This window comes from Lycorma delicatula, chromosome 6, assembly GCF_047948215.1.
Source record: "Lycorma delicatula isolate Av1 chromosome 6, ASM4794821v1, whole genome shotgun sequence".
NCBI classification, from domain to species: Eukaryota; Metazoa; Arthropoda; class Insecta; order Hemiptera; family Fulgoridae; genus Lycorma; species Lycorma delicatula.
The window spans coordinates 7,716,220-7,744,111 of NC_134460.1; the positions used below are offsets into that span (position 1 = coordinate 7,716,220).

General features: G+C 29.2%; 1 protein-coding gene across 6 annotated transcripts in view; it reads right to left on the minus strand.

Annotated features, from left to right (window-relative positions):
• Positions 1-666: 666 nt before the first annotated feature.
• LOC142326450 (glycine dehydrogenase (decarboxylating), mitochondrial-like) overlaps positions 667-27,892 on the minus strand; it is a 158,763-nt gene continuing 131,537 nt past the window's right edge. For 2 of the 6 annotated variants that reach the window (XR_012756790.1, XR_012756789.1), the window contains 9 exons: positions 27,198-27,343; positions 26,882-27,023; positions 24,984-25,194; positions 23,179-23,286; positions 19,799-19,944; positions 16,714-16,892; positions 8,276-8,549; positions 4,136-4,236; positions 667-1,250 (listed from right to left, as the gene is read on the minus strand). Coding sequence is in view for 2 of the 6 variants with exons in the window: in XM_075368975.1 (XP_075225090.1) it covers positions 16,782-16,892; positions 19,799-19,944; positions 23,179-23,286; positions 24,984-25,194; positions 26,882-27,023; positions 27,198-27,343 (864 nt within the window). In the remaining 4 variants the exon portion in view is untranslated. Of the gene's footprint in view, positions 1,251-4,135; positions 4,237-8,275; positions 8,550-16,045; positions 16,330-16,349; positions 16,893-19,798; positions 19,945-23,178; positions 23,287-24,983; positions 25,195-26,881; positions 27,024-27,197; positions 27,344-27,892 lie in introns of those variants that run through there. The other 4 variants (XR_012756787.1, XR_012756788.1, XM_075368977.1 and 1 more) reach the window with 4 other exon arrangements.

Genomic DNA, 27,892 nt, shown 5'->3' on the forward strand with positions numbered 1-27,892 from the left:
TGCATATTCTTGTACAAGATGAGGGATTTTAATTACTTGTTACATTTAAGTGACTTGCCAAATGTCTTCAAACTAGTGGATACTTAGTTTATTATAGAAGCGAGTAATTTTTTGTTCACAATTAATTCTAAATTTGTTAAAAAAAAAATTATAGTATGTGGACAGGATCAAGTGATCTTGTCAATTTGATATCCATATAAGTAAACAGCAACTTCATGCTATTTTGTATAAACTGTTGCTCCAGCAAATAAAGGTAAAGATCTCTTACCAAGGATCCAGTTCAAAAGTATAACAATCGAATGTGGGATAATGCTGTAGTTTTATTAATAAATTTGTTTCACACAAAAAATTAGAGGTGCTGCTGGTATTGTAAATAAGTAATATTTTTTTTTATATGACATTTTTAATTATGGCGAGTTAAGGCAATAAATTTAATTTTTATGAACAATATAAATTTAGGCTATAATATTAAATAGTAATATATATAATGTGTATTTCACCATTAATATATTACTGTATTTTTTTCTTACATAGTGCTCCTAGTGGACATCTGAATAAGCATTATTTATCTCCATAAATAAAAATCATTAAAAAATAATATTACAAACATAAACAGTGACATTATATTAATATATAAAAAATGATAACACAAGTTCTATTTTCAATAAAATGTATATTTACAAATTTTAATTTTGTTTTTATAAAACTGTATGGTACTTAAAAATACAGAACATTTTTTGTTTAATAATTAATCGCATATTTACATTTATGATTTCATCAGAGAAATGCAAACAAAATAAAAGAGTGAACACAGTTTCAATATTTAGCAGCTAAATTTGGTTTTCTATTGCTTTGTCTACAAAATAAGTATACTGTTGTTTTGCTATTTTACATTCTATTTACGTATATAACATACTGTTTTAAAAAGTATACATTTTCAACAATTAGTAGGTTATTAACTATTATTAAAATTTGGATTAATATATTAACTACTGGGATAATTCTGTACTCTCAGTACACAATAGCTATAAAAATAAATTAAAAAATTTTTTTTTATTTCTGTTATCACCGGATTCACAAATATTTTACAAATATGGTAATTCAGTTTTTTCACAACAGATTGAAGCTGTAGATCAAGATCACAGTAAGAACAGTTAAGAGTTCTGATGAACCTTAGGAATTTCAAGATCGTTATTTTGGTGTAAATGTAGATCAGGTGGTAATTCTAGGGAAACTGCCATGCTGGTTCTCTGAAACAGTAGTCAACCTGAAAAAAGCTTTGAAACATGGTTTTAATATTTTTTATTCACTAAACATAAGAAAACTAGTTAATTTCTCATTCAGGAAGTAAAGATGTGAAGCTAAAAGAGGTAAAATATATTATTTATTTCACGGTAGGCTGATTTGCTATGTATGACATTGTTCATGTGATGAGTATGGTTTACTAGGCCTGTTTTCACAACATTGTGCAGGTAGTGGTTTTTTAAAATAGCTGTAAAAATGTAAATCCTATTAAGAATGTACTAGAGCATTTGACAGATGAAAAGGGAATGAATGGTATCATGAAGGTACACTGTACTAACCATTTGAATGACCTGCTATTCTTACTGTTCTATGTGAAATTGGTTGCATTTGTTAGCTCTTGGATAGGAGATCACCTTAATGAAGTTGCCTTCAGTATAAAACTATACTATTAAACTACTCATAGTTGTGCTAAAAAAAAAAAAAACATTTTATATATTAAATCTGTTTGTATGACATGAAAGATTTCATTTTTAGAATCCTTCAAAGACAGAGTTGTTTTGTCTGAATAACTTCAAAATTGATGCAAGAAATCATTTAACTTAACTTTATCCAGTTGGTAGGTGTATTTATAGGCAAGGTGGAAATAGGAGTTTTGATAAGAGTCATTTAAGACAATGTCATCTGCGAACTTAAAGAATATACTAGTCTTTTAAACTGAGATATTTTCAGTTCTTAGATGCATTGTGAAAATAAATTTTGAACCGGTGGCAGTAATTTAAAGCTTTTAACCTAGAATAGATCAGTTTTTATTAGTCTAAGACTGTTAAAAGATATTGCTGGATTTCTCATCCCTCAATAAGATCTATGTTAATGTGTAGACATTCAGGACCAAGAGGGCTGACTTTCTGGCATGGTAAAAAACAATTTACATTTAGTGTGTAGGTGTGCTGATAATTTAATCGTTTGCATTTCTTTCCTATGGCTTATTGGGTTCTCATAGTTAGTATTTAGAAAAATTAAATTAGCTTTAAATCCTACTGCCTGGAAAATTTTGTCCTTTATCATTCCCCAGAAATGAAAATCCAATAAGAATGGGAACATTTCAACTGGAAAATGTAAATTACACATTGAAGAATACTGAATTTTTACTGATTTTAGTTTGCAAATGATGATTAAATTTCAATATTTGTTAATGCACAGTTACGTAAATTATACAGGTTTTTTTTTCATCATTTACATTAATAATGACATTTTCAATTAGTTTTCAGAAACAAGATGTTTCTATTTTCTTGACATGGTTGTACCTTCGATTTTTATTTAGCATTAATAATGAATTTGCTCTTTCTTCAATTAATGCAGTTAACATCACCTAATTTAAAATTAACATTTTTTTCACAACATACTCTTAACTGCCAAAATTTTTTTTTTAATCGGATTTACTTTCAGAGAATGAAGAGGTAATTTCAATACTCTGTGACCCTTCTTGGCTAAAACAGTAACGATTTTAGATAATGTAGCCCGTGGCTTTGTAGTTTTATTAAACTGTACAGTTCTGGTTTCAACATTGTGCTTGTAAATGACTTTTTTTTGCATAAGTCAATTGATCATGTTTGCTTTTTATGTTTGTATTCGGAGCACAGTTCAATTGCACCAATTTTCTCATTGTGAGGTGGGCACTAGAATATCTCATGAGAATTCTTTGCCATCCAATACCTGGTGTTCTGCGAATTAACATGGCCGGATATATGAAACCATGTCTCTTCTGACATAAAGTATGACATCAGGTCTGTCTGCTCAACAACAATGTTTTCGAGAAGCCAGTTGCAATAATCAAGTCATTTTGGTTTGTCTGTCTCCAGTTGTAATGCGGTATGGTTTCAATTTTAATTCATGAAGAATTTTATGACAAGATGTGTATTTAACACCAAATTGTTGGTATAACTTGCGTAGCGATTTTTTTTGGACTGGCAGTAATTCTCATTTCAATATCAGCAACAGCCTGTGGAGTCCTAACAGAAGGTTGCCTATTTTGTTTTGTATTTGAAACCGAACCTGTTGTATGCCATTTTTTAACTAAATTGTGTTTGCTACTCTTCGTTGGAATACAGGCATTCGGAAATTTTCCTAAGAATACTTGAAGTGAATCTTCAAATGATCCAGAACGAATATAATAGGGCATTTTACACAAACACAACTACACTGCAACAAAACATATACTGCACTGACACGTAACCAACTGAAAAACAGCAGCAACAATCAATAGTAACATATACATCCACGTCGCGCTAGTTGTGTGAGAGTCTTTCATAAATAGTGTTGGGTAGCGGTTTCATCATGGGTTCGATTTTATGTTGCTCACTCTGTGTAATATAACTTAATATAATAAATATATTATAATTATATATATGTATATATTATTATATAATTATTAAATTATATAAATTACTATTTATTAATTTATATAATTTGTTTAAATTTATTAAAATTTATATTTTATTTATCCAGATAAGAATATACAATAATTTGTTGATGACTGATAACGTTTACAGTTTTAGTTTCCTTTTATGTTATCATGAACATAATGATAATATTTTATTTGTATGTTTTTCATTGTGTATTGTGTGAAGTTTTTCAAAACGTTTCAGCAGGGAGACTACAAATGAGTAAATCCACTATTAGATATAATAAATTGAATGTTTTAAGCCATTAATGTTGTATGCTGGTAGTTTCTTGACAGTGTAGAAATTAGTTATATTTATGGATGCAAAATGTTATGTGGAATGTGTACATTATTAATTTTTTCATTATATTTTTGTGATCATTATATAAGTATTGTTTTCAAGTGCTAGATATACCTCTGACAATGTATAATTTTAATTTGTTATCTTACCCTTTCCATTTTTGTGATTCGTTTTGAATTGTAGCAGAATTCAAATATTGCAACAATGACTGCTATAGCTAAACCACAAAGAAGTACAACAAAAACTCCTCCTGCAAAGAAAATAAGGTTGTACAGTTAATATAGTAAATCCAATAATTATTAGTTAAATACTAAGCAATATAATTACTAGGTTAATTACTAGGTATGTAATAAAGTTGAGTTGGGATGGGTTACTGGAAGTGTTGAGCTTCACAGAATTGTGGCTGTTTTTATTAAAAACTGATATCAATATCATGATTATTTAATAAAGCAATCAAAATAAAAAAAAAACAAAACCATAATACATATGATGATACATTTTAGTAGGCCTTTGCAATTTAAATTAAAATCAAAGAATAAACTAATCATGAGACACGTCTGGAATCAAAATTAAAATTATAAAATTTGTGCAATTTAAAAAAATTCAAAAGAAAAATAACAGAGAAAAAATTTATTTTTCCTTGCCAAGGTATTTTTGAGACAGCCCTGGATGTAAGTCATTGCCTTTTTTTGAGCTGTTGGCTGATCATATATGGTATCTACAATCTCATCATTGCACAAAATTTAGTACCCTGGGTTATTGTCATCACTAATGATCCATTCATCAACATTCTCGAAATCACAGTCTGTATTGCCCGATATGAAATCTCTTGTGTAAAATTCCTTACGTTATAAAATCTTCACGATGCATTACATCAGTATTGTTGGCATTGTTTTATTTAAAATTTCATTCCACATTCTTTGCTAATATCACCCTTCTGTCAGAGTTCCATGCATAGGCCACATAAAACAGCAATCTTTTAGATTAATGTCTTTGATTATCTTAATTATGCCACGTACATCTTCATTATCAGCCAAAAGAGTTCTTTTCATGTCCTCTGAAACCAGGGTGAACCCAACTGTACATAACCCTACCTTCTCCAGTATGCGAACGCTGTGCTGGAGTCTTCTGTTGAATCGCTGGTCCTTTGGGAACAAAATTTCAGTTTTAGTTAATAATATTTCAGTACTTGTTGTTCCTCTTGAAAAAACTAACAAACTGGGAGTTTGAAAAGACTTCGACCAACCTTTTCAGCTGAAGAGGTATCGAACGATAAAGAAACAAGTAATGTAACAGAGAGTGCTAAATTATTTAATGTATGGTTTCTTTTAGTAAAGTGTAACAAGGAAGTTAAATCCTTTTCTAAGGTTTCTCTCTTTGTAATAAGTAAGTGCATAATAACAGCTCTGGCTTCGAAATTTATTAAAAAACTTAGTAATGGTGCCCAGGTAAGTAATGATAACAAGAGTCGGAAACTGCTAGCCCTTAGGTGCATGGGGAAGGACAAAGTGATAGTGGAGCCCAATAATAATACACTAAATTCCAGCAGGAGAGTGTATCTTTCTAAGAGTGATCTTTTACCATGAGTTGGCTGGTATTGAATTATCTGAAATATCAGAAGATCTATCATCGCAGTCAGTCACTTCTGTGCAGAGTGTGCACTTCTGTGCAGGCTTTATTAAAAATTTGTACCGAGCAGAAAGTGTCCTTTTGTGTAGCTTGTCAGGAATATAGAAAATCCCTCAACATGAGGAATCCTATACAACGCACTGTTAAGTTTTGTCCAGGCTCTTTCTAATAATGTGCAAAAGGAGAATGCATGTCCATCATGGAAAGAACCGACCAAATTGGTCTAGGCTTTGTCAGACCAGATAAAATTCCTTACGTCTGCTTTTTCGTCACTGAATTCTTTTTAGGCAAGAAAAAGGAGGATATTTTTGGTGGAAAGACTGATAGTGAGCAGTTTATTGAAAATCACTCAATCAGTACATCACCAAATAAAATTCCTGCTGTACCAAATATGCAGCAAACTATCAAAATCCCCATGAAGGGATGTATTAAAAAAAAAAAATTGTTGCCTGGTATGGTATCTCTGCCCTACAAGGTTTCCAGGTCCCCACCACATCTCGAGGTCTCTTCACAGATATGGTGACAAATGAAGTGCCTGAAGAAGCAAATTACTTCCTAAAGGTTATAAACACCAAAAAGAAAAACTGGATCGTATTTGATAATCTACATGCAGGGTTTATATTTTTTTTTTACTAAAGGAAGAAAATTCTGTGGTACATTGTCTGCAGGAAATTCACCTCCTTCCCCATAATGAAGTGTCTTCTCGCAGCTAGGTCTATAAGAGATGCGGCTAAGTGTAGGTAGAGGACATGAAGGTGTGGCTGTTTTCCTGAAGGAGGTTGATTAGCCGCACAGATTCCCCTGGCTATAAACATCCCTGCAGCTCAGTGAAAGTATTGGCATCATTTAAAATGAATATCTGCAACTTATACTTTTCCCCAAATTCCAGTATCAGTGAAGACGATCTTTCCAATCTGCTTTCCCAAATACCTTTGTCCTGCCTAATAATTGGTGATTTCAACACCTTTACTATTCATCATTATGTTCTTCTTTAGGTACTATAGTTGATTGAATGACGCATAACTTTTATCTCTGCATATTGAACAATGGGTCATACACACTTATGTCATCTTCATCTGGTACATTTTCATTTGTTGATCTGCCTTTGTGTTCAACATCCCTACTTTCATGTCTTATCCACTACATGTCCTAAAACTTTAGAAGCAGTTATAGACCAGTTTTTACCTCAGTTGTTAATTGTGATTTGCCTCAGAGTCAGCCAAGCAGATGGATAGTTGGGAAAGATTGGATGCAAGAATTCCTTTGGGCAATACAACAGGAGTCGTATAGTGTGATCCACCAACTTGTCGCATATATGGCATTTATATTTGTATTGTCATGGCATTTATAGACATAGAAAAGTCATTTGATAATGTAGACTGGAATAAAATGTTCTGCATTTTAAAAAAATTTAGTGTTGAGAGCATAAGAAAGAAACCGTAATAAAAAAGGGAGTCTGAAAAAAGATGTTCCCTATCCCCGTTACTTTTATCTTTACATAGAACTAGCAGTTAATGATGTTAAAGAAAAAGTCTGATCCGGAGTAACAGTACAAGGTTAAGTGATAAAGATACTACGATTTGCTGATGACATAGTAATTATATCTGAGAGTAAAAAAGATTTAGAAGAAGCAATGAATAGCATGGATTAAGTCCTACACAAGAACTACCGCATGAAAATAAACAAGAACAAAATGAAAGTAATGAAATGTAGTAGAAATAATGTTGATGGACCACTGAATATAAAAATAGGGCAAGAAAAAGATTATGAAGATAGAAGAATTTTGTTACTTGGGAAGTAGAATTACTATAGGTGGAGCGATATAAAATGCCGAATAGCACTGGTGAAAAAAGCTTCAGTCAAAAATATAATCTGCTTACATCAAAAATTAATTTAAACATCAGGAAAACATTTTTGAAAGTATATGTTTGGAGTGTAGCTTTATATTGAAGTGAAACTTGGACGATCAGAGTACCTGAGAAGAAAAGATTAAAAGATTTTGAAATGCGGTGTAATAGGAGAATGTTAGAAATCAGATGATTGGATAAAGTGACAAATGAAGAGGTGTTGCGGCAAATTGAAGAAAGAATCATTTGAAAAATATAGTTAAAAGAAGAGACAGGCTTATAGGCCACATCTTAAGGCATCCTGGCATAGTTGCTTTTATATTGGAGGGACAAGTAGAAGGGAAAAAATTGTGCAGGCAGGCAATGCTTTGAATATGTAAAACAAATTGTTAGGGACGTAGGATGTAGGGGATTTACCAATATTAAATGACGGGCACTAGATAGGGAATCTTGGCAAGCTGCTTCAAACCAGTCAAATGACTGAAGACAAAAAAAATTTATATTTTTAATATTGTGTCATTGTGATTTTATTTCGCCTTTAACATATGACATAGGCACTTCACATTATGCTGTACTGTATAAAAAATATTTTTGTTTTGATATTGAGCATTTTAATTGCTGATTTTATTTCTTTTATAACTCTGTAATTTAATTTTTAAGTTTGGTATTTTTAACTAATTGTTCATTCTAGTAATATAGTGTCCAGGTGTTGATAAAGACATTTAGTTGTCTGTCCAGGAAAAGATTAAATAGAAATAATCATATCAATCTGAAAAAATTTGCTAGAAAAAAAAAAAAATTTCTTGCGGTCACCTCTATGATCTTTTTGACTAATCCAATCAGTATAAGATTTAATCGATGATCTCAAGTTGTGTTACTACCAACCAACAGTGTCAAATATTTTGTAGCCTGGAGCTGATTCTTCTTTGCTGGGAAAAAAGTTATCTTAGGAAGAGCTTTCCATTCAAGGACATATTGTCACAATTTTCAATTAAATTCAATTTATTCAGGTACTCAAATGTAACATGATAGACCTCTATAAATAGAATGAATCAGTTCAGCTGAGAGTTACCTCCTGTGCTCAGACCTGGATATAAAAATTACAAAGATTTACATAACATACAAGAACATAACAAAAGATATATGTACAAGAAATAAAAATCTAATTTCTAATTACAAAGTACTTTATAAGCAAAGTATTCATCATAATATTTTAAAAGAATCAGAAAATTGTTGAATAAATTCATTTGCTACTGGGATGTTTGCTGATGATTCTCCATGAATTTAAAGTTCCCAAATTCCATCATGCTGATTAAAATTTTGAAGCCACCTGTATTTGCAATAATATTTTCATTCCCATTTAGATTCTTATTAAAGTAATTGCTTTCTCTACTGGAATTGATCCACTAATTGGTTTATCAAGAGATCACTTTTGAACAAATCACCAAAAGAGCTCAATTCCCCTCATCATTTGATGCTTTCTTCATTGTCTTACTGGAAATACTTTATTCTTTTTTGAGTTGCAAAACATTAATCATAATGGTTTCTCCACTTATCTAAATATCTGAAAGAGTGGATGTTCCTGAACCATATTCATCTGATTACCATTATCCAATTTTTCTAAGATCTCTCTTTTTTCTGTAATTGATAAAACAATTGTTTTGTTGCAGACATGATATTAACAATCCCTAACAATATTGATACTTATGTTAACAGCACCAGAGTTACATTATTATAAATTGTATTTATAAGAAATTTGTACGTGTACTGTCTCTCAATATCCTTAATTATCAAACCAGATTATTATATGAACTGAAAACATGCGATATATATATATATATATATATATATATAAATAAAATATGTCCTTACTTACTTACTGATAATCAAAAACTACAGAAGATAAATTAATGAAAATTTGTATACACATTCTTCTTATGATGTAACTGCACATCACATTAAGAAAGTATTTTTTTTAGATTCTGAGTTTAAAGAGTTAAAATGGGGTAATATTAATTTTTTTTTTTTTTTTTTCAATTTCTTGGTAGCAAAGTATTTAAAAACCAGATTTTTTTTTAATTCTATCTTGAAAGCGATGAGAGGTAAAAAAATGTTGACAATGATTGTAAATTTTCCCCATTTCCGATTATACTAAACGAGATATTCATTCGATTTGGGCTTACATATACTCTTCAGATAATTATCTTAAAACCATTTTTAGATTTTTTGAATTTTAACATTTTAAGGGATAAAAAATAAATTATTTATTATTTTTTTTGCTGTTTTATGCTACAACTATTGAATCAATCTTTATGAGATGTGGATGTGATTGTAATTTATGTTTTAGATTTTTTTTTAATAACGTGTTACTTTTTTAAAATTGCCTGGTGCAGATGTAAGGAGTCCAGATAGTTGGACATCTGGGAAATTGGCGTTCCATTGTATATTGTGGATATTGGCAACAATACATTTAATATTTCCACTAAAGTATATATTAAACTGAAGATTTGTCCATAGTACGTATTTTAGTTTTCTTTCAATCATTGCAGCTTATTATTAAAACATTACTAGAGCTATCACAGAAAACTATAATGATTAAAACTGCATCACAATTAAAATGTACTCTTCTTAGAAGATTGAAGGTAGTGTACATTAATTGGAAATAAAAATCAATCGAGTGTTTTTGAGAAAAACATCTTAATTTTTGTGTGTAGTATATTAAATATCATATTAATATAGCTTAATTATATTAAATAAGATTTTTATCCGTAGAATATATGCTTATGCATAACTGTTGTAATATTATGTGGATTATCACATGAGTACTTTTTACCAAAATTTAAATTTATACTATAAATAGTATCACGAGTAGGATTTAAATATAGTACTTTCTCACTTTAAAATTTTTACTGAATGACCATTTATAATGTTACTTTCTTCTACAGTATAAGGTTGGGTTGTTTTTTCCCCAATGTTTATTTTAATTTACCATCTTGAAATGATTTTACGTGGTCATTTATATTGAATTTTAATTAAATAATCTAGTTTTAAAGTATATATGATATAATTATCATTGTCACCATGAAATAAGGACAGTGTTACATCTTTTAAGCTTTCATGTCAGTATCTTGGATTTGGATTGATTTGTCCAGTTCTTTCTAGAGCAATTTTTTATAAAATCATTTATCAAGAGTTGGATGATAACAAAATTTATGTATGTTACTACTCATATTAGTTAATAAAAGACCATAAACTAGTGGCATTTTTGTCATAATATACAGAAGAAATGATGAATTTTTCAATTTGATTGTTTATGGTAATGAAAATGAGTATTGCATAGCACTTTAGAAATGAAATGCCAATCATTTTTGTATAGTACATCTGTTGTCACAATTGAAAGTATAAGCAGGATTTGCTTTTTAGGCATATTTATCACCATAGTTATTCGGGATCAATTCGGTACATTGTTGATCGACTTTCAAAAAGGAAGCACATAACAAATGCTGCGCTAGCCTTCTATCAAATGATATAGAAATTGCACACCAGAATATACAATCAATGACACCTAACAAAGAGCATTGTGTTATTGCATGATAACATAAGCATGTAATACTTGTGGGGCGTAAGGTTTATTAAAAAATTATGATGGAAAAAGAAAACAGAAAATTCAAATCATTGATAACTGGTAAAAACAAGTAAGTTGAAGGGGTTTTTTGGTACCGATTTGGGAATGTGCTGAGTTGAAAGAAGCTGTCTGTTTTATGCGTTAACCGTACAGTTGTAACATATATATATATATATATATGTATAAGCATAAAAAGATAGTAAATCAACAAATTATGTAATATATTGTGTCATCAAATAATATAATATACAGGCTGGTTTGATTATTAGAGTAATTAACATAATACAATTTTTTCCTAGCAGACTTATTGCAGAGGATTTGATAACAGTAACTATTGTAATCATAAGTAATTTCTAGTATAAATTTGTTATTATGTATATTGTGTTGAATGCATATAATCTTCTTTTTCAGAGGATGGTATTATTATGGAAATTATTACATTTGGCAGAACCGTAAATATGTTGTTCAAGCATGGCATGATTTTAGGTCATCTTTTGACTGATAAAAACAATGTTAATAATCAAATATTTTAAAGGTAAATATATTTCCTATGCAAGTAATTTGATTTAATTTTTTTTTTTTTTTACCTTTCAATATATATCAAAATAAATTATGTTCACATAACCAAATGAATGAAAATGCAAACAAATGTTAGTGAGAGTACTGTTCCAATATGTCATGAAAAGTACTGTTCCATGTGTTACAGGGAGATTGTACTGCTAATCGGATTGAAGGTTCTGAAAATCATATGTACTATAAAAGATGATGTTCATATAAACATTGTATTCCTTTAAATCATTTTTGCTAACTTTTAATAGCTACAAAGCAATAAGATTACAATAAAAACTGATTATTGTGTGTACTTCTTTATCAATGTATCCTTCGTTTAGAATGAATGATTTTTAATTCGACCGGTGTATCCGTGCATGTTTGGTTTTTTTTTTGCAACATATATGCATTTTGTGTTGTAATGATTATTTCACACAAAGAGCAGCATCCTTAAAAGGACGTTTAAAAAAGATAATGAAATCCTTAAAATATATGTATTACTTTTCGTTGTTACAGATTTTCAAATGTTACACTGCAGAGATAAGTAATTTTTTTATAAATAATAATGAATGCATTTATTACAAAAAAATGTGACGAAAAAAAATTTAATTCTGGATAGTATTTATTAAAACGTGCACATATTTTAATACACATTGTTGTGTATGCATTTATTTATGTGTGAAGTCATTTAATTTAAATTAAATTCGAATGGTATTTTAATATTAAAAAATAAAAAATGTTTTATTATTTTGTAAACAAAAATTTAATGTTTTATTTCCTATTTTGTTATCGATATATATTAATTTGTTTTTTTATCTTACTTCTGACTAATAAAAAAAAAAACAGTTTATTTTTAAAGAAATGCTTCTTTTAAATAAGTTTGATAAAATGTTACAAAAAAGTAAATTTTTCTTTAATAAATTAGATACCTTTTACCACCTTTATTTTTATATTTAAGGGAATAATTTATTTATGCTTTTAATTACAGGCTGATGCCAAATTTAATTGCTATACTTTTTTATGGATGAAAGATGAATTTTGTTGTGTATGAAAAAAGTCAACCCTGACTTGGATTAAAAACAAGAACCTTCCAGAAGAAAGACTTTTTCATGCTCCCATAAAGATCAGCATGATAAAGATCTCATTATTATCAAAATTATCTTCTATAAAGTGAAAAGTTAGGTTTTCAGGTTAATCATATTTAAAATTTGTGACAAAACTTTTTAAAGAGATTGATGGGCTGTGTATTAAGATATCCACGTTCAATTAATTTAGTAACAGAAAGATGTATGGAACATAAAAAGCTGTGAAAAATATATATTTGAATATAAAACAGAGATTAAGGATGTATAAATACGTCAAAGTTAAAAGATTTGCACAGTACAGAAAAAAATGGAGAATACCATCAAACCAGTGTGACAGATGACAGAAAAAGTAAATATAATATTAAACTTTTTAAAGCCAGGAAAATTAAAATATAAAAATATGTGGAAACAAAAGTTTATTTTTAAAATCAAATTGAAATGTTATATTTTGTACTAGAGCAGTGGCTTACTTACCTAAAACTTCAGATTATTTTCAATGTAAAAATAAATTATGGTAGCATATTAGTTGAAACAATAACTTCTGCAAAATAAAATCTAAGTTCATTACTTTCTGGTGGGTTGTTACTTTAATCAAAGTCTAAATTCTTACAGTACCTTTACTATATTGTTATCAATGTAAAAGTTCATACTGCCATCCTGAAATTACTTCAGCAACAGAAATGCATTCTGAAGTAATAATTCAGACCATCATCTTTGCTAACATACAAAACCCAAATTATTACTTTTGTTATAATTAAGTTTATATACTATATATGCGATGTTATTTTCTTTTAAAAAATTCTTCATACATTTTTAAGAGAGAAAAAATTCAATTTAATAGAACAAACACCTAAAGTGTTCAATCACGAAAAAAAATTAAGAAGTGCGATAAAGTTAAAGATAGAATTCTACATTTTAATAGTAATGTAATCCTTGAATTTTTTTACTAGCAATAGGTCAGTATTTTATCATAACAGAAATATCTGATGTGGACAACACATGACTTCCTTGTACACAGATTAAATTAAATTACATTTACACATTTTTTTTTTTAAATGAAAAGTACATAAAATTTTATTTCATAAAAAACTTCTAATATTTTATCTTTTTTTTGTTATTGAATTATTATTCATCATAAAAATAATTTTACAGTGAGAGGTTAACATAATTATTAATAAATAAATGTGTTTAAATTTTAAAAAAAAGTTAAAGAAAAAGGAGATGAAGACTGTTTTGAACCGATGTGAACCTAAGATCCAAATATTTCATTAATAAAAATTTTATTTGGTTATAACTCTGAAACCAATGAAAATAAGTACCACTTTTGATATATCGTTAAAAAGCTATCAATGAGGGCTTATTACTGCAGTTAAGAAAAAGTCCAAACACCAATTTTATTTTTATTTTGGGCTTTTTTTGACACTTTTGGTTCAGGCAATCAAAAGGAGAGGTGCACAGTTAGATGTTACAACAGTCCTAAATCCAAAATTTCAACATCATACGGCTAATCATTTTTTAATTATATGAGATACATAATACATATGTGCATACAGATGTCATGCCGCAACTAGTCAAAATAGATTCAGGGATGGTCAAAATTGATATTTCTGTTGAAATATGAAAACCAAAATGTTTCATGATCACAATACTTTCTTTACTTCGTACAAGGAAGTAAAACTAATTTAATTTTATTTAAATTACTTCTATTTTATTTATTAATAAAGTCTGTAATTTTCCATCAGCCAAACCTTTCTGGATGTCCTTGATATAGTCATTTTCATACAAATTATGCTGCGCTTCATTAAAAATATTAATTATATTCAAAACTATAACCTAAGCAAGCTAAAATTAACTGTAAAAAAGTGATTGAACAACAAAGGTGGACTAAGGAGGATAAAAATAACTTCCAAAGACCATGTTATTAGTAATTTTAGACTTGTGAAAGGAATGTGTTTTGAAAATAATTTTTTTAATGACAAGCGTAATTTATTAATATTTAAAACTAAGCATAGTATAATTTTAGTATTTTTCCTTTTACATGTCATAAAAATGTTCAAAATATCCATCTTGAGCACTGATGGAGAAATCGACTTGTTTTTATGCCCAGTTCAATTTTTCTTAGTTACCGCAGCACTGACTTCAGCTAGCAGAAATGCTATCTTTTGATATTTTCTTTAAATTCACCAAAGTGTGTATGTTGTTCTTGTTATAGTAACTTTCAAATGAACCAAAAATAGAAATTTGGTGGTGAGAAAAATTTTGAGACCACAGATACCGTATTCCACAAGAAATTACAGTTATAAAAAAATTCATGCAACTCCATAGCCAAATTGGAAGTGTGACACAGAGCATCCATCTTGCTGTAACCAATATTTTTGCTCTTTATTTCAAGCTAAGCTATAAGATTTGTAATTTATGAATAATTTTTTGCATCCCAATCCCATTGGGGAAGACACACCCACTTTGTGGCAATTCCAGTCGCCACACCACCCTCTCCATTTTGAGCCCTGAGGGGCTTTACCGGAGGCTATCTTTAGACCCTCTTACATCTCACAGTCATCAGTCGGGATGCCACCGATGCAAATTGCTCGGCAGACATTTACAACAGTAAAAATTATATCAGCCAACACCTTCGCTTTAGGCTTCTTTCGGACAGCTTCACTCTTTTTCCTACAATATCACCCTCTGAACTGCTAAGTGAGTCCGTGGAAGCGCGAACTCTGTGTCTAGTTCCAATTTTAATACCAATGCTTGTGACTAAATGCCTCAACCATCAACTAAGTAATGAGTCATTACAACGCTAAACTCATACCATTCAAAATGTGTTACATGTAATAACAAAATTCAGATTACATCCCATCGCCCATTATAAACATCATACCTGAAGACCGCCCCTTGGCAACACAGTGCCACACCTCATGGCTGCATGGACTACCATGCACAGTCAACCTCAGTAGCACAGTCAAGCCCCGCCAACAGTGGTTCCACCACCCAACTTTAACAACTATTGCTCTAAATTAACCGCATGACATTTACTTCATCACATTCATTCGCTCTCGGCAAGACAATACATATATACCTTTATGTGTTTATTTAGACAAAAGTACAAACATCTTGGACCTACAGTCAAAAAACATGAATGCAAACGTACATTTAAAATGTATGGAAAACTTACTATAACTGAAAAAATTTGTCATACATAACGTTTAGTCATCTCAATATCATAAACTTCTAACTTTCAGACTAATACACTTCATTCCACTTAACAGAGATAAATTACATGAATAAAATTTTTAATTAAAGCAAATGACCATTACAGTACACTATTAGACAAACTCCTACACAAATTTTATTATTAAAAACAAAATAAATTACAAAAAAGATAAATTCATTAAAATAATTTATGTTAACATCGCATTGAGAACTATAAAACAATATACAAATTATCAAACAATTTTGTTCTCCTGTGGTGTACAAATTTTGACTGCTGAGACTGAAATAAGTTTTACATTTGACAAAACAGATGGAGTATTTCATAATAAGAGCTCATTAAAACATTTCACTCCACCATTGAGTATACTTTCACAAACTGGCTTGTTGAAACAAATCTAAAATGCACAGGAATTCATAATTAAAAAGATCTTAAATAAACAATAAAGGACACAAATTAAATACACTTGTGAATAATCCAAAATATATATAATAATAAAAGAGGTTTTACAAAAACACAACTTAATTTTGAGCATGTAATTAATAAAAAAAATGTTACAAAATTAAGTTCAAACATCATTATTACTACAGCAATCAGCATCGACAGAGGCAGACTCTGTAGAAGCTTTTACCACCAAGAAAATACAACTTAGACTCGGATAAAATTTTTATAATTTTAACCTTAAATAAAGTACACTGAAATTGATTTGAAACATTTTTTAACATTTATGTTGTAAAAAGTTATAAATTGTAATTGATTGAATATTTACAATTTTTCTCACTTTTATAATTTTTCCATCTTGATATTCCATTCTCAAGCACTTATTTCTTTTTGAATAGTATCCCAATATTAAAAACTTGGTAATATTGGAGGGCAAGTGCATACAAGGTGTTTATCTCCATATATATCATCAATAGGTCCAACTGTTGGCCAGATTTTATTATCGGGTCGAACAAATTCCTGTACAGAATTTAAAATGAAATATGAATATACAAATATACAAAATATACAAAGTTATAATCTCTTAACTTTTAATTTTGCCACAACATACTTGTTAATAAGTTAATGTAATTTATTTATCTCTTGCTTTGGAGGTTTTATGGCATACCTTTTTTTTCAATTATTAAAAAGTTAGTTTTCCACCATTTTGGGGGTGGAACAAAACACTTGATCTACAAAATTGATATTTATATATTTTATGCATTTTAGTAAACCTTACATTACCATGTTTGAACCAACTTGATAGCTTACCCCGTTATTGTGTAATGATTATTACAAAATTTATATTTTGGTGACCATGTTGAGGTAAACCCAATGGCTAATTCATGTAACGAATGGCTGCATTTGTGTAATTTAGTAATCTAAAATCAAAATCCAAGAAAAATGTGTCCACACACATACATACATAATTGAATCTAATAACATACTGTACATTCATTGAAAATTACATCTCTAAATGGCCGGCCTCGGCCTCCATGGTGTGAGTGGTAGCATCTCAGCCTTTCATACAGAGGTCCTGGGTTCGAATCCGTCAGGCATGGCATTTATCATTTATCAGGGAATTTATCATTTCGTAACTCTTTGATAAGGTAAGAGAATTGTTCCCCCTCTGTTAATGTCTAATGCATAGAAAACTAATAAATATTCAAGGAGACAGGTTGAAACAGTGAAAAATTAAATAAAAAATCATTATTGTAACTCCTTAAAGAATGACTTAGGTTTTGTACCAAATTAAGAATAATTTAATAACGACTTCAAAAACTGAAATTTGAACAAGTCAAAAAGTCATTTTGGTTTGTAGTATGATTTTTAAAGTTAGCTTTACTTTTTTTAAAATTAAACCTGTAAACAATGTAGCTATATGAAAAAATAAACGATTTGCAAGAAATATAAAAGTAAGAGACTTCATCTCGATAAAAAATAAAAAAAGTGAACACCACATGACTTCCTTGTAAGCCTATTAAATTATATCTACACATTTTTTGCTGCATTTCATTTAAACTTATTTCATTTGAATGTAGATAGAATCCTCCAATACTTTATATAAAGTGAACAGTTACAGAATTGCATTGTGGTGGACACCACACTGACCACATTTTTTTGTGATGTACATATCAGCATTTTATTTCAGTTTATATATTAATTTTGTTACACGCCACTCAAGTAGTTGTGTAGTGTAAGTGAGAACGTGTCAGATCTGTAACCATGGACACATCGGTTGGAATCTTGACTTCATTTACATTTTTTTTAAATTTAATTATATTGATTTGCTAATAATAATTATTAGCCTGTGTAAAAATTTTTGAATTAAAATGAAAAGAATGTAAAGTTTTATTTCACTAATAACTTCCAATTTATTTTTAATTTTTTTTTTTTTGTTATTGAATTTTTATTGCAATTTGTTTTTACAGTCAGAGGTTAACAATTATTAATAAATCAATATATTTAAATTAAAAAAAAAAGTTAAAAAAGAATAAATGTATATGAATTCAGATTTGAACCGATGTGCTTTCCCCTTGTAAGATCCAAATATTTCATTAATTAAATTTTATTTGGCTATAACTGTGGAACCAATAAAATTAAGTACTACTTACAATATATCGTTGAAAAATTCTGAGGGCTTATAATACTGCAGTTACGAAAGAGTCCAAAATACAAAACATTTGGATTTTTGGCTTTTTTTTTTACACTTTTGGTTCAGTCGATTGCAATCAAAAGGCTAATTATTTTTGAGTTATCAAGATACATTCATGCTTTTTTACATACAGATGTCTCGCCGAAACTAGTTAAAATGGATTTAGGGATGATCAAAATGGATAATTCCGTTGAAATCTAAAAACCGAAATTTTTTGCGATCACAGTACTTTTCTTACTTTGTCCAAGGAAGTAAAAAGAGGAATGATAATGTAAGTAGACTGCTACCAACAACAAACAGGCATATCTGTTTGTGTTTGTCCATTAGAATTTGTAAAATGCAATGTGCCTATTTTCTGATAATCGAGTTGATTTTTGATAGACCTATCCAGACTGACAACACTGATATCAAATGTAGAAGCAATATTCACTGTAATTCGACAGTCATTTTGAATAATTGTGTTAACCCTGTCAGTCATTTCCTGTGTTGCCGATGTTTTCAAACAACAAGAGTGAGGTTTATTCTCTATATGTTTCGACAGTCTTAAAAGATTTACTCCATTTATAAATGCTTACATTTGTCAACATTTCCTTCACTATAATATCTTTTAAGTCTTATGTAAATTTCTGACAGCTTCATATTTTCTTTTGTAAGAAATTTTGTAATAATAAACTTTTCCACTTATAACGAAATAACATATAACAGCTAAGTGCTGAACTGTTGGAATAGGTTAATGCTTGTTTCCAGCCATTAGATGTGCTACTACTTCAGCTTTTATTTCTTATATTTCGCACCAGATTCAATTTATAATTTAAATTTTAACACTCCTCATAATTAAATTTGAAATTACTTTGTATTATTGAAAGACATTACAAAAAGAAATTTACGGTGCTCTATTTTCTATGAGAAAGTTGTGTATTTTCCATGAGAAGTTTGATTATATATTTGAAGAATTTTAGTTCATCAAACGGCAGTCAGTTTGTCTGTTGGCTTTGTGTTCTAGCGATATTTTCAAACATAAATGTTATTTATTTTCAGTAACTATATAAAAAGGTAGTTGTATTTAAAATTAAATTTTTATTACACCCACATGCATATATATATAACACAGCTAGCTAAAATATTAATAAGAATTTCGTTATCTAATCGTACAGTAAGTGTTGTGAATGTTTAATTACAGTAATTTTTAAATTAAAATATTTTTTTTTCCTATGAGTAAGTAAAAATATACCATTGGAAATGCTGCTTGTATCCTGCTATAAGGTCGATTCCATTCATCAGCCATAACTTGTTCTTGTGTGTGCGGTGATAGTTTTAAAAGATTTAGATTTATATCCATTTGTTTATTTTCTATTGCAGCAATTTCTTCTCTGATACCTATTAAAACAAACATCTTATTTAAACAACTTAGAAAATCCATTAGTGTAAATTGCAAAGTATTACTGTGCTACTACTTTGAACAACTACATTCTCTAGCATTAAATCTGGTACAACTTTACTTAAAAATTTGTGGGAATATATAATATTAAAAAAAAACCACAAAATTATAAATGATAATTGAAATCAACTCCCATGACATGTTTGCTAATAAATGTGAACTGAGGAATGCATACCAATAATGTCAACATGTTATTATTGCAGTTTAAATCAATGTAAGATTAAATTTATTTTTTATAAATTAATGTTAACATTAAATATGATGTGTGTGCAAACGTGTATATATAATTAGATCACAATGCAGGGCAAAAAAAGAATGTAAATTTCTACTCATTCATTTAAAAAAAAAAAAATTATTTGATTATAGTTGCATGATAGCTTTAATAATAGTAAAAGACAAAATAATAAATATATTTTATTTTTTAAATTATCCACTCAGTTAAGAAACACTTCTGATATATTGAGAAACTGTAAAAGATGAGTTTTTTACTTTTGATAAGCAACAAAATGGTTGCTTAGATGGATGGTTGGATAACCATTTTTATCCTATTAAAAATTTACAGGCTATATTCTGTCGCCAAATGGCTTCAACAATGCATGGTACCTTAAAATCTTGTGGTAGTCCTGAAAAGTGCCATTTGAGATTTTTGGAATGATGGCCCTGATAGGGGTCTTTTGTGAGATAGCCTGAGGAAAAGCTGGTCTCCAGCAATTTCGGCTCAAATGTAGTCGGAGAATTGCAGCTTGCCTGAGCTCTTCCCTCAGCAGCAGTGATGGCCCCCCGGCCCCACACAGCCTCAAAGTGTCGGTCATCTTCCACTGAGGCGGTTCTCCCAGAGCAATCCCATGCTGGGCCCCCGACAGCCAGCAAACTTCTTTCTTCCTCTTCTCCAGGCGGTGGTTGATGATGAATTGAAAATTCGCTCTTTTATAGGTGCCTGCGAGTGATGGGACTGCTGTGGTGGGAGAGTTGCACAGTCGGCTACTTGGTGAAGAATGAGTGGCACTTGTGCAGGCACGTAGGTATACTGTACTCCCACTGACATCTGAATGCCTAGCATTGCAGTCACTGTTTTGAAGTTTGACAACAGTACATTAACAACAGATTGAACAGCTTGTAATTTGTAAGCTAGAGTTTGAATGATTATTATATAATGAATGAAAAGCAGCTTCAGATCAATAAATGGCCCTCATTTTCACAAATAAAGGGTCTGATTAAGTAGTATCCCATCAAAAAATATGTAATTTTTGTTTATTTTTAAATTAGAAACAATTAATACATCAAAATATTAAGTGTATATGAGATAATAATAAAGTAAAAAAATCAATGGAAATTAAAATAAAATTTAGAAGGCATCAATTGAATTTTTTAAAAATAATTAATGAGTTATTAATGAAAGCATATTTTGATTTCTGTTTCTTGAAGTACTGTGCTGCATAGAGGAAAATGTTTGGTTTGGTTGATATGGATATTGTTATTTTTGTTAGAAATAATAAGACTTCTTTATTTAGCAAAGATAGTATTAACATAAATATATCAAAATTAATATTTTTATTTATTAATTATCGGTCCTTTTGTTTATACATATGGGTACCAGCAAGCAATCTGATAGTCATGTATTTTCTGTAATTTTGTTCTTACACTAGAAGCCCAAGATAATCATTATGGTTTCAATTTGTTGGGCTGAAAATCAATTTCATTATTTTATGAGATATAATTTTCAACAAAACACATAAAAATTTTATTCATCAGGCAACAGTAATTCAACTATTACCAAGTGATCAGATAGATTTTATGAGAAATAGAAGACTGGGCAAATTGAACTGAAGGGTATTTTAGGTCTAATTAATTTGGCTTTTCATGTAACTTCAACATAAACATAATCCACAGGCGCAAAAGCTTTGCTACTCTACTGAGCCCAAGTAGAGAAATAGCTGGCCTCCAGGCTACTAGAAGGCACCACAAGAAACTTGAAACAGAAACAGCTACTAGAAGGAACCAACGTAGTGACCAGTGTTTAACATTCATCCAAGGAAGAAGAGAAGGAATAAAGAACAATTGAAAAAGAAAGATAGAGAGGCTTTCTTAAATTAGGGGTATTAAACCAAAATATCATAAAGTGAAACGGATTCTTATAATACAAGGGACAATCAGAAAGTAAGTTACAACCCCCTCTATGAAACAAATACATATTTATAAAACTTTTCTTTTTTTTTTGAACAAAAAACTACATATTTTTATCTATTTTTTGGCATAATCACCAAAACCACACTTCTCATTTGAATTTTTGCAGTAACTCTACGTTACATAAGCTGAATGAGAAGTAATATTGTCGTGAAGAAAACCTACCCCATCGCTCAATCTTCCGGTCTTTGATCTTTAATGGCTTTACACAATTTTTTTAGTCTCATAGTAAGATCAGCATTCATTGTTCCTCGAGACATAAATTTACTGTAAACAACTCCCACAGAATCGAATGTTGATGTTTGTGGTTGTCGGTCTAACAGATGTGGCACCCATCATGCACACATCTTATGGTAACCAAGCTAAATAATTGCAAACACAGGACCGTAACTGATGTTAAGTTCACTTATAATCTCTCTAATTTTAATGCACCAGTTACTCAAAATCATTGCATTCACATGTTACCCATCGTGCTTACAGTTGAAGGACGCCCAGCACACAGTTCGTCACTCCCATTTATTCTTACATTTCTGAACATTTGGCACCATTTTGTGATCATGGGGTGACAGTGCATTCTCTTCGTATACCTCGACAATTTGGCAATGAATTTCACAACTGTAATTTTTTGCCCACAAAAATCATACTACTGGACGAAACCTCTAGAGGACATGCCATATTGACAATGATACTACACACGTACCGAATGTCATACAGAATTGCTGCTAAGGGAGTGTAAAGACAACAACATAACCAGTGCTGCCACCGTAAGACATTAATATACCCCTTTAATTCAAGAACAGCAAGGGTGTAACTTATTTTTTGATCCACTTCTCTTATACCATACTTAAGTAATATAATTACTATCCAGGTTTCACGCTTAAAACTTGTACTATTAAGGAAGGTTTAATTTTGTAAATCAAATCTTATATAAGACATTCAAATATTTCTTATATGAAAAAAAAATTATTTATCAGAAATGCTGTATTTACCGATGAGTGCGCAACAGAATCTGTCCAATTCTTCTTTGTCTTCAGATTCAGTCGGTTCAATCATAAGAGTACCAGGAACTGGCCATGACATAGTCGGTGCATGAAATCCTAAAAATAAAAAACATTAAATGTTAATTTTAATAATTATTTAAGATGTTTAAGAATGTAAACCTACAATAATTTATATAATAATTCTATTAAACATGGCCTGTTGGTATGATTACACAATAATAATAATAATTTAAAAAACCTCTTACCTACAACTTTCCTTTAAAAGTTGTTGATAAGTGGTTTTTATAAATTATTATTATTTAATAGTTTATATCAAGAAAAATGCAGAAACAACACAGGAACAATGGAAAAAGCTTATAAAATAGTGTGTAAGGTTTGGACAATAGATGTTTTGAAGCCATTACCCTTGAATGAACAAGGGATACGATTCAGCTGCAGTTACATCAGAATAAGCCCTAGGCTTGACATTATAGATACTACTGAAGGCCAGCTACAGAGAGTGTGCAATAACATTCAATGAATATGTGCGGTAACATTTGAGCATATGAGTGAAATTGTAACAGTAATCTGTTTTGCAATCGATTACAAGAAGCTGTTCACCAAGTACAGAAGACATTATTTGTTTATAAAAATAAGTCACTTTCTTATGTAAATAGTAAAAGTAAAATATCTTTGTATAAAGTTTATTGGAGTCTGTAACTGTAATCTCGCTGCAACCTCACTTTTTAGTTTTGTATGCATTTTTATTAATTATTCTAAATTTCACAGATAATCAGAATTATTGTTTGTGAAATATAATTTATCTATTTTGTAAGTAGTAAGATACTTAAGAGTAAATAAATTGCATTTGTAAGAATTTTAATATGTGTAATCCTCTAATATCTTTATCAAACTGGTAGCATGCAACAGCATGATATATATTTTTTTCATTTGTAAATAGCTTACAACTCATAAATTTCATTAACAGAATATGTTCTTTTGAAAAAAATGTTTAAAAATTATTTTCATATAAAGCAAATTATTCCCATACTGTAATAAAAAATAATGGAACTGTTGAAATCAAACATAAATCAGTATTGTTGCTTCAAATGAATATTTTCAATTCATTAAATATAACAATAATTTTCACTAAATCATTAGTTCTTCAGAATTTTTATTCCTGCCTTTTTAAATATTTGCAAACAAAAACTATATTACACGATTTATATTTCCTAAACGTATAATACAATTTAAGCCAGATCGATCGTAGCGGATGATAGAAAAGCCTTACACCAACACAGCCTGTCCTTAAAAATGTAGGTAAAAATTTTTTGATCAATGTGATTAAGAGAATATGCAATAGCCCTATTATAATAATAAAATATAAAAACAGTACTTTCTAGACATAGAAATACAAAAAGATTAGCAATCATTATAAAATAAGAAGATAAAAATGAAAAAAAGTGACTGGCTTTTCAAAATAAAAAGCAAACTTCCTTGATTCACTCATACCAGATTTAAATCTAAAAGCCTGTATAGTTTCAGTTGTACTAATACTTATTTCATTATTATTGAATTTTGACAATACAAAAGAAAAAACTATAAAAATATGTTTTCTTCAGTAGCTCTCTATGTCATGAAGAGCATATTCTTGTATCATCATTTTTTTGTTTCACCTAACAGTTAAGTGCTATAATGTAATATGTTTTATTTTATGCTATTTTAAATGTTCTAAAAAGTGTTCGATACAAATGAGTTGTAATGCTGCAGACCATTTATAATACAGAAAAAAAAATATTTCATTCATGCCTTACCATAATCCATAAGTCGTTCAGCAATATCCACAGCCTCAATGTTGGCAGTTTTTTTGAATTCTCTAACATCAATAATGAATTCATGTGCTACTAAACCACTTTTAGGACTGCGATAAACAGTTTTGTAATATTCTTTTAACTGATTACTCATATAATTTGCATTTAAAATTGCAACTTGTGTTGCTTTACGAAGACCTTTTGCACCCATCATCTGAAAAAAGTAGTGAAAAATAATATAAAAGTATAAATCAATACAAATTAATGAAAAAATAATACAATAACATAAGAGAACTCATGAAATGAAGGTATTATTTCAATAATTACAGCATCTTCAGTCTTGATTTAAATAATTATCATCATCATTATTATTACCACTATGCTGATCTCCATGAAAGTCCTGCATTCATCACCATAGAGGCCCTGCATTCTAATCCTAGTCAGGCCTGACATTTTTCATATGCTACAAAATTCATCTTTCATTAGTATTGTAACTGTAATTATAATTAGGCTGTTTGCTAAAATAAATAAATTTTAGGTGTCATAAATGAAATGGGTACAGGCAAAACTTGACATGAGTTTCAAGTTTCTCCCAAAAATGTCACTCTCCAAAAAAAAAAATACCATACATAGCTTACTACTAAGGAAAGTGAGGAATGAAGTGATTTTCCACTGCCTTCTCTTCAAGCCAAATAAATAAGGCATATCGATACACTAAGCCCATCAAACTGCTACCGATATTCAACCCTACAAATGACTCCTTCACTCTGTTTACCACATGAACTTGGTGTACAGTTATCATTATTTTCAGAGAAAACAACTCTTACGGGTGCCTTTATACCTCTAGTGCTTTACATATGTCTCCACCATAAAAAAGACAGGAATTGTTACTGTCTCTCTTTCAACTCTGAACAGGGAATTATTATTATTACTATGAATGAAGTAAAAACAAAAAAGACATGTTTTTTTTTTTAATTTAAAAATTTGTCTGATTTTTTTCCATTCAATAATTAATATATTACAATCAGGTACAAAGAGCTTCAAGTTTATTATTTTCTTTGAATTGGAAAATATAATTAACAAAAGGAATATTCCATTTGAAAACGTCTTTAAATTCGTAAATGAAACTTCAAAGAAATTACATATTGTATTTTTCAAATACTTATATTGAAAAGATACATTCATACACAGCCGTAATAGCAAAATAGTTCAAAGTAAAAATATGAATAGAGATTAAAGCGCATAAGGTAAATTATGTATGTAGGTAGATAGATATAAAGCATCTTGAGTAAGATACAAATTGCCTCTGAACTGAAGAAAATTATCTGCTTATTTTAAATGTGGTTAGCTGTTTTTTCTTTTTAATATATAGATCATATATAAATGATGAGGTTTCATACTCCTGACAAAAATCATAATTTTGTGATGTACATTTTTTGGAGAGTAACAGATTTAGATTTTGTTATCAATGTTTGCATGTTTTCTATATTTGAAAATTTGTCTATTTTCCCTAATGTGATCAGCATAATTAGATTTTTTTAATTATATTATTTATAAAATTTTAATTGTTTTTGAAAATATTGGGCTTTTTTAATTCCCATTTCTCATTTCTGTATAGAATTTTTTTCTTTCCACATTGTACTATAAAGCAGGTGTTTACCTATATAAGTATTAAAATTAGATTTATTATTAATTTTACTTTTTTAATGTTTTGTTTTAAAGCAATCATATATAATTAGTTAATCTTTTTGAAAAATTTATGTTGTGTTGGTTTTAATTTAAATGAATATAAAAGTAATATTTTTATATTACTTTAAAGTTAATTTATTTATTTTATTAAATTCTTTATATATATATATATATATATATATATATATTTAACAGTATGAATAATTGATTACCTTAATGTAAGCCCATGATATTGGTAAAATTGCAGATGAGCCGAAAGGTGCAGCACTTACTGCACCAAAACTTTGTGATTTCTCTTCCCCAGTTAAATCAATAACAGGATGATTGGGTAGAAATGGGGCTAAATGAGCTTTACTAAAAAAAAAAAAAAAAATTGCATAAAATTATTTAATAAATCTGTGTAATGCATGGACTATTACTGCACTACATGCATTGGTATGAGTATGTATTCTACAGTGAATTAAATTTTAGTTACTAACCCGCTATTACAATCATATTTGTTAGTAAATTACAATTTCAATCACTTACACTGCAATAGGTCCCATACCAGGACCTCCTCCACCATGAGGTATACAAAATGTTTTATGCAAATTAAGATGAGATACATCCGATCCATAATCCCCTGGTCTACAAAGACCTACCTGTGCATTCATATTAGCTCCATCTAGATATACCTATAAAACAGATCAGTAAATATTTAATTAGACAAATTATTCAATAAAATAGAATCAGGAAGTGGCTAATATCATAATATCTTATAATATCTTATAATAAAACCTGCATTTAACAGCATGTGAAAATACTTTCCTAATATATTACTGCAAAAGAAAAAGGTTGTTTATAAAGAAATATATCTTAAAAACCACTCAGTGGAATAAATTAAGTTTTATATTATATTAAACCTTGTTCTTTTTTGTATTATTATTGAGAGTTTCAATTATTTGAATAAAACTTGTACAAATTAAACATAAAATGTACCAATTTTTTGGCTATTTTTCCAGGTAAAGTGATTTCAAATTTCATTAAGAGGTTATGCAACAAATTATTGTTTAAGCATATTTAAGAACAAAGTTTTTATTTATCTACTGTTTAAGTGTTAACATTTTTTTCTGGTAAACAATTTCAATGTGCCATTACAAAAACTACTATTTTAGTACTTCTTAATAAATTTACTTTGTAAAATGTTTAGATTAATTTTTAAACTGAATTATCTATTTTAACAT